General features: G+C 33.9%; 1 protein-coding gene across 1 annotated transcript; it reads left to right on the forward strand.

Annotated features, from left to right (window-relative positions):
* The first annotated feature begins 2,499 nt into the window (after window positions 1–2,499).
* On the forward strand, window positions 2,500–7,871 carry LOC128205714 (G-protein coupled receptor 84-like). Its single transcript, XM_052907623.1, has 2 exons — window positions 2,500–2,915; window positions 5,178–7,871. The coding sequence occupies exons 1-2, from the start codon at window positions 2,554–2,556 to the stop codon at window positions 6,079–6,081; spliced, it is 1,266 nt and encodes a 421-aa protein (XP_052763583.1). The 5' UTR covers window positions 2,500–2,553; the 3' UTR covers window positions 6,082–7,871.
* Window positions 7,872–8,702: the final 831 nt, after the last annotated feature.

Genomic DNA, 8,702 nt, shown 5'->3' on the forward strand with positions numbered 1-8,702 from the left:
AGTTTCAGCGTGTGACGTCACCTTGTTTCAAAGTTTTACTTACGGTTGTCATTGAATGAAGATTAAGCAAATATGTATTGTATTTTTGATAATGTTTCCTTTGTTTGTTCCAAGTCTTAGTACAATGATGCTTTTCATTATGAAACTCTATGACACTCACACGGTTTTAAACCCTTTTTTGGCTAAGACTGTGATGGATTTTTATAGTTTCAAACAATAACTGCAACATATCTTTGAAAAGTTTTTGCATAAGGTACTCTTAATTGTATTCCTTTGTCTGCAGATGGAGTCGGGATCCCTTATCATAGAATAACTTGGGGTCTACATTTTAGTTCATTATTATTCGCTTTATTATTAAGTTACCTCAAGTTAATGCATTCTTTGATTAAGATTTACCATTTACGTTTTTACTTCATTCGGGATTGTTGGGATAAGAGTGAGATTGTGCACACAAACTGGTTTAAACCCCCAGTAAATTTACATTTTACTGACCGTTCAAAGGCGGTACATAACAATCCTTAATACACACCCCTATTTTTATATAGTATATAATTCTGTACTGTGTTGTTTGTGGAGTATTGTGTTGTTGTTCCATGTTTCTGGTTTGTGATTGTTTGTTTTTGTGTTCTATGTATTTGGCGTTGACCATATGTCATTTAACGGTGTTTATGTTTAAACTAGCTAATGCGCTTGTTTCTGTACTTTTTCAGATAAATATTGAATACATGTTGTTACATACCCCTTTTTCGTCTGAAAACAAAAACAGACGAGTGATTGCGTTCCCTCGGTAGCTTTTTTGTTAGTTCTTTACTTATAAAAAAGCTGCAGAGAGAACGCAGTCACTCGTGTGTTTATGGTTTCATTTGAATGACATTGTAATATCAAGGTAGGTATGGCAATATAAAATTTTGGGATAGCATAATTCACTGCTGTGGCGTGGATGCTTTTAAGTGTCTAATGTTTAAACCTCATAAGGGCCAGTGCGCAAAGGTGTTTCAATGTGCAACAACAAATTCTCATAATTGTTTGATGTTTCAACCAATTGCTAAGGCGTTAATCAAATTACTTGTAGTTAAGAAAGCTTAAGTTGAGTGAATATCAGATACTTGATACTGAAAGTAGTGATGTTCTGATAATGCTTACATGTTTTAGGCTTATGTGATATATGACGTTTTTGTGTAACTTGTTACCATGCTACATGTATGTACGCTATGACTTTTGTAAATTAACGTTTGATATGTACATAATATTTGTATATATATGTTTTATATTATACTTATAAATATGTTATGCTCTCCGTAACTGGAGGAATAAAACGTATCTTTCTATCTATCACCAGTATGCTCAACGTCATCTGGCTAGTAGGTTTTGGGTCTTCGAAAACAATATATAGCATTTATAAACTAACATGGAATAAGTATATCATACACCATAAAAAGATTTCTAGTTCACGAACTTATGTTGTAGTTATGTATTTAGTTTTTTAGATTTATAATCGCTAACCTTAATTCCAAAGGAATACATTTTCAGTGTATGTATAACACGTGATAAATTATGTCATTTATGCTACGTCGAAAGGCAACAATTTGCTTAAAATGAAGATAAACACAGATAACTTTTCTTTTCTTACATCATTTTAAATGAAACAAAAGGCAGTCTATGCCGCTTAAAAATGGACGCATTCGTTTTATTACTGGAGTTTGATTAGGTGATTAGTTTCCTCAAAGACGTCGACAGGCCAGTTTCCAAAATAATGTTTTGACAGTGCTCGGTCAGACGGTCGTTTTGTGAAAAGGTTTGTCGAAGTGTTTTAAAAAAACAACTAAACTTTCAATCAAACTCTGGTAAAAGACTGCGCTATGTTTCATTTAAAATGGTGGAGAAATAGTGAAGTTATCTTTGTTTAAAGTCTTCATTCGAAGCAAAATGTTGCCTTCCAAAGTAAGCAATTTATCATGTGGTATACACACACACCGATTTTAAAGAAGTTGAACAATTGGTAACGTTGTGGTGTTTTATCGACGGTTGTTTGTTTTCAGTAGATTGTAAACTTTAAATTTATTTTGTATGGCCTTTAGAAGCATATTTGAATGCTCATTATTTTATCCTTGCTATATATTTTAATAAAATCAGTTAGGTTCTTTTCAAAGCATCAAACTCTTCTTGTGGCTTGAACATTCTTAAAATGGAAGCACTGGAATATAATTATGTTAAGCTTTGTTCGAGATTTATGTATGTACATATCTATAGCATCTACAAACTACATTTTTTACTTTTTAGAACGAACGAGCCCGAGGTCATGGTATAAACCACATGCCATTGACTTTGCGTGAGACATTGTGTTTGTTTCCATTGTCGTATATTGACACAATATTGATAACTAAAAGTATGAGTAACTTTCGAATCGCAATTGTTCGACATTTCTTTCCTTTGATTGTTAAAACAAGGTTTAACAATATACATAATTTATTATAGTCATACACATTAATCGCTTAAAACTTGTGAATTGTTAGGTTCTGAATTCATTACTTTTGATAAAAAAGTGTTCTCAGCATGATTCGCAGCCATTTGTCTGGTATCAACAAGGATACTTTGGAGAGCGCTGCAAAAGACCATTTGAGAAAATACATCCCTCTGATTGTATGGATAATAATTCAAAGTGTAACTGGAATTGTTGGAAATATCTTGACTATAACATATTACGCTTCAAGACCGAAAAAGCGATCAACAACAGTTTTCATAACTGCAATAGGTGTATTTGATTTGTTTGCGTGTTTGTTAATTAACACAACAATCGGGGCGTTGTATGTGGACATAGATCATACAAACCGGTTTCTCTGTAAAGGGGCCTACTATATTAACCACGTGATTGTTCTTTCATCCGCCATGATACTGTGGTTTATATCTTTAGACAGGTAATAGTTTGTACTTATTACACTCCATCTGTGTTTTGTTTAAAATCATACATTAAAGTAATTTTGATAATCTAAATTAAGATATGCGATCCTATGTAATTTAAGTTATGTGAGATATTACTCGTTCTGATATACAATTTGTGAATTTAAATTACACAAAGTATGTTAAACGAGATTGTTAAAGGCCTACTTTAAGGAATGTTTTGCATGACAATCCCCTGCTGTGCATCTTCTGCTAAGTGCACTGATGTCACAGTAGGGCCAATTTCCTGTGTATTTGTTTATTGGCTCAGGGCCATATAGGGTCCATTTCTATTAAAAAAAACTCCAAGACTGCACAGCAGGATACTCAAGATCGGATATCTGATAAGACAATAAGGCAATTAGATTAAGATAAAAACACAGGTTGTTTACTATACACGTTTTTTGTTGTTTTTGTGTTGAAAATGATCCTTGATCACTGACAATAAAAATACGGGTTCATATATACATGGCGATCGGCAAGTCAATACATGAAAGAACACAATATGGTATATGTAATAAAGACATTAATTAGACATTGACATATCAAAAGTTTTTACGTTTTCAGATGACATTCACACAATAAAATGTCATTTATGCATACATGCTTAAGCTACAGAGTAAATTGTTTTCTATTTTCTCTAGCTAAACGCTCTATATACCAATACAGCGAGGTTTTTATATTAACATTCTTTGACATGAACAGCTCAATGGTTTTAAACATGCTTGGATTTCCACAATAACATCTGCGTAGGTACATTTGTCTTATTTCGGAATACAGATAACATTCAAAAAGGAAGTTAAACTCATCTTCTAAAATTTTACATGATGGGCATGTCAACAATATTTGTATTATTCCATCATACTTTAGTGTTTTACATTGCTTGATTAATGCACATTCCGCAAGTTACTGTTACATTCATGGAACCAGGATGATTAAGTATATGAAGTTTATTCTACTTAAGGTCTTGAACATTTCAACTCGACCATATAAAGTGCATGGTTCAGAACGTTAGATTCGTATTGATATATTAATTTCTTTCCTCCAAAAAAAACAGAGACTTTGTTTATCAAAATCAGTATACAGTATAAACTTTACGGTATATAATACTGCTTTGTTGCATAATTTAAGACTTTTTAAGTGATCTTTTCAACAAGTTGATACAAGCACGTTCAAACTAAATATCAGTTATGTTATTGAGTGATATAAATACCATAGGCTTATTTATTTTACATTCATTTGATTTGTTATGTTAACAATAGTGTGAGAATGATTCCTGTGCTTTTAACATTTTAAAGTCACATTTCGGCAATTTATTATAACACATGTGTTGAATCATCAACATAATTTCATCTTTCGCTTTACACATAACGTTGTGACAACTTTGTAGTAAAGTGATGCCCGTTGTCACTTCTTAAAGGCCTAGTTAAAATCCTTCTTTAAGTGACCCCCTCCCAAAAAATCGTGTATAGTACACAACTTCTGTGTATTGATCTTTATCCAATTGCATAATTGTCTTATCAGATCTCTGATCTAAGTAACCTGCTGTGCAGTTTTCGAGGTTTTACTAAAGAAATGGACCCTAAATGGCCCTGAGTCAGAAAACAAATACACAGGGAAATGGCCCCTACTGTGACACCAGTGCAATTAGTAGGAGATGCACAGCAGGGGATTGTCATGCCAAACATTCCTTAAACTAGGCCTTTAATGAATGTGGGGGTTGTGACAACGTTACTTTGGTAACCAATAACACAACCTCATACAACGCTGTTACAACGTTATAATGCATGTTTGTCTCAATGTTATGATGGCGTTCTGTAATGGTTGCCAAGATAACGTTGTTAAAACGTTCAGGAAACCTCCACATATATAACGTTGTGGCAACGTTTCGGCATAACGTTAGGACAATGTTAGCGGTAACGATGCTACAACGTTGCAATAACGTTATGTGGTGGCCGTTCTGTACCGGATTAGCGTTCTTTAAGACACTCTAAAAGGGCGAAGCACTTGTTCTTGTCAAGGAAACAGACTCGGGAGTGTTTTATTTAATTTAACTTTCAACTAAAGGAAAAAGGTAAAATAAATCAGTATAAGCCCATGAATTTTACCTTTCACATGTCTGCAATTGGTTGACAATCTAAGACAATTACGAAATTTGCAATCAAGCAAACAGTTGTTTATAATTGATAACACTATTTAAAGTAATAACAGTAATGATGGATTTTGTTGTATATTTGCAGGTACAGAAAGATATGTCAACCACAGGGATGGCAGCTCCGTATCAAGTCGGCAAAACTGTTCGTAATTGGTGCTTATTTCGTTTCGAGTTTTATTTCCACAAGGGTGTTTATAATTTATGACATTGTAAGTGTGAATATTACGTGGACTTACAACAATATGTCGTACATCAAAGGGCACTATTGTACTACTTCAGTTCAGGAAAGCCTTCAAAATGTCGTTTTGATATCACACGTGATCGATGGCGTTACGTTTGCTATAATACTGACAACGTTCGTGTTTATGTATGGAAAGATACTAAGAGTATTACGGGATCATAGAAGTCAAACGAAGACCATGCGATCAGCAAGACGTAATCCAGGCCCAAATGTGTATTTCAGAACTAACGACGACGAACCCATAATGACTGTTCTCGACCTTGCTACAATATCGTTCGAGGGAAACATAACACAAAAGATCAGATCAAAGGTTCTGAAAACGTCCCAAAGCATCACAATACGGTGGGATAGAAACACTGCAATATCCCGGAACTCGAGTTCGCCCCGCCTCCGACGATTGAGGACATGCAAATCTGAGGACAACCTGTTAGCCAAAACTTCTAGCAAAGATCTAGGAGATTTTGAACAAGGAAGCCTATACAGAAAGGCAAAATCAGAGCAACGATTTGATAGGAAAATTGTGATGATGCTTTTAGCCGTTACTGTTGTTTTTGTCGTATGTTTTATGCCATATTTTGCTGCCATCTTCGCATTCCGAAGTGCGTCACGGGACTATGACCTTGAACTCTCTCCTATGGTACAAGCTGCCCTTCGCATGCCTTTTCTGAACAGCGTTGTTAATCCTATAGTGTTTTATGCATGTGATACAAAGTTTAGGTATTTTGCAAAGTATTGTTGTAAAAGATAAAACAAAGCAAAAGTTTACTTATTGACAGAAAATCGGTGTCTTTTGACTATATAGCAGTATGCAAAAATGCGTCATATATATATATGATAAACACTCTTGATGTAATACAGATTTGGAACGTCTTCTGGATTGGTCTGAAGTACAGGGGTTGGATCAACACGAATGAAATTTCATACTATGGTGGCAAAATACATCTGTAATTTATGGTCGATAAGCTAGCGATAGACATGGGTTTATGTTTAAACTTTTTACTACTGGGCTTGTTTCTGTAGCTCTTCGCATAAATATTGTTTTATTAAATTCCCTCCACCATATTGTTCATGTATTAAGGAGAAAATTAGAAGTGATACCATTACAACGAAATTGTTAATGCAAAACAAAGGTAGTTGTTTTTGGCACTAATAGGCCGACTCGCTATAATTTCAAAATAGGAGAAAATATAATAGAAACGGTTACTAAATATAAATACCTAGGAGTATTCTTCTCAAGCTCTGGAAGTTTTCTTAACGCAAAAACACATTTAGTTGAACAGGCCAAAAAGGCAATGCATTTACTATATAAACGTATTTACAATCTAGATATACCGACAGACTTACAATTACAATTATTTGACCATACAATATTGCCAATACTAGTATACTCTGCTGAGGTATGGGGCTATGAAAACCTAAAAATTATTGAGCAAGTTCATCTTAGTTTTCTCAGAAAAATAACAAAAACTAAAATGAGCACGCCTGCTTATATGCTGTATGGTGAAACTGGACGATATCCATTAGAAATTACCATAAAATGTAAAATGATAAAATTCTGGATATCCATTCTTCGAGGTAAACAAACTAAATTATCACATATTTGCTGTAAGTCTATGCAAAATGATAATTCCAGATCTTTTAAATGGACAGATCACATCAAATCAATTTTAGATAAAACTGGGTTTTCAAATGTATGGTTAGAACAATCTACAAATATAAACCCTAATTTACATAAATGTGTTAAACAAGTCCTTATCGACCAGTTTAAACAAGATTGGCACTCTGTAATGAATAATTCTTCTAAAGGCAAAATCTACTCACTGTTCAAGGAAACCCTCGAATTAGAAAAATACTTTTTAAATCTTGCTCCTAATTTGAAACTCTTTATGAGTAAATTCCGTATGGCGAACCACAAATTCCCGATAGAAATAGGAAGGTATAATAATGTTGACTACGCAGAAAGATACTGTCATATTTGTAGGTCAGACCTTGGTGATGAATACCACTTCTTACTAGTTTGCCCATCCTTTTCGAATGTCAGAAGAAAATACCTACCAACCTATTATTTCAATAGGACAAATACAATCAAATACAAGGAACTGTTAACTTGCACAAATGTTAAACTATTGACAAGAGTAGCCTTATTTGTGAAACATTTAATACGCAACGCATGTCAGCCAGTGTAATTTCTCTAGGTTTTTGTTAAATTAAATTAATTATACTGAGTTCCCCAATAACGTTTGTAATTTATTTTTACGATATGCTTGTCCAAGGCACAGACTTTGAAATCTGGCACTATATTGAATATCCCTTTTATCCCTCATATTTTGTAAAGATATTTAAAATAACTGTCTCCCTCTTTTCCATGATAAGATATAAATTCGATACATGTATGACCATGAAAAAAATACAAAACCATTTTATTCCCGCCACTCGAGACAAAGCCTCCCTTCTTCGTAATAGTATAATTAAGCTTCTATTGACACTGCTGACTAAACTTATTTGTCCTCATGTTGTCATGTATGTATGACCTGAGTGTAATAAAGATATTTGTTGTTGTTGTTGTTGTTGTTGTTGTTGTTGTTGTTGTTGTTGTTGAGAAGTCAATAGTCAATTACTTTACCCCATTTGAAATAGCAATATGTTAAGATCTGCTGTTGCTGCTGTTTGGTATACATGACCATGTACGTAACAATGCTGAAAAGTTGCCAATAAAGAACTCTCAAACATGCGGTATTCTGGTTATAGATAAGCGTGTCAATAGAAACTGTTAAAGCACGAATGTACGAACTATGGGGTAATGATTGACTATTATAGCATTGTGACAACTTCATCACCATTGGGATGAGGGATATCGTGCGGTAATCGAGAACTACCATCCACGTCTGGCAATCAACAATATGCGATTACATACATATCAACCTCTACAGTGAAATGGGTCGCAATGGTAAACCATACATATGTACGCATTTGTGACGTCTACAGCAAAACTATGTAGAAAAAATAGACATTTTTAGTTTTTTTAAGTGTGATTCATCGTTAGAAGTCAATCGTAGCTTTTATGAAATTTTAAAATATCTTTCATTCATTTTCTCACATTGATATCAAGTGTTTCTATCCTGGAAAAAAAGGGTTATTGACCCTTAAAACTGCCGCTTATCGAACACAAAAGCCTGCTTGTTTAGTCGAAAGTCTAAATGTTATTTCCCCGAGTCATATTTTAGCATCAGCTATCACTGGTCAGTTGCTTTATATTTCCTGTGAATCTGATTAAGATTTTATGTGACAGACTTTCTCACCTGAAAAAAACGCAACAAATTATAGCCGATGACATGCCGTTTAACAGTGTAAAATACTGTAAAAAAAACA

This window comes from Mya arenaria, chromosome 10 (assembly GCF_026914265.1).
Source record: "Mya arenaria isolate MELC-2E11 chromosome 10, ASM2691426v1".
NCBI classification, from domain to species: Eukaryota; Metazoa; Mollusca; class Bivalvia; order Myida; family Myidae; genus Mya; species Mya arenaria.

What these genes read in the sequence shown, in the direction of transcription:
- LOC128205714 (XM_052907623.1), top strand. Translation starts at nt 2,554, where the DNA reads ATGATTCGCAGCCATTTGTCTGGTATCAACAAGGATACTTTGGAGAGC. An exon ending in TGGTTTATATCTTTAGACAG is followed by an intron (nt 2,916 to 5,177) that starts GTAATAGTTTGT and finishes GTATATTTGCAG; the next exon opens with GTACAGAAAGATATGTCAAC.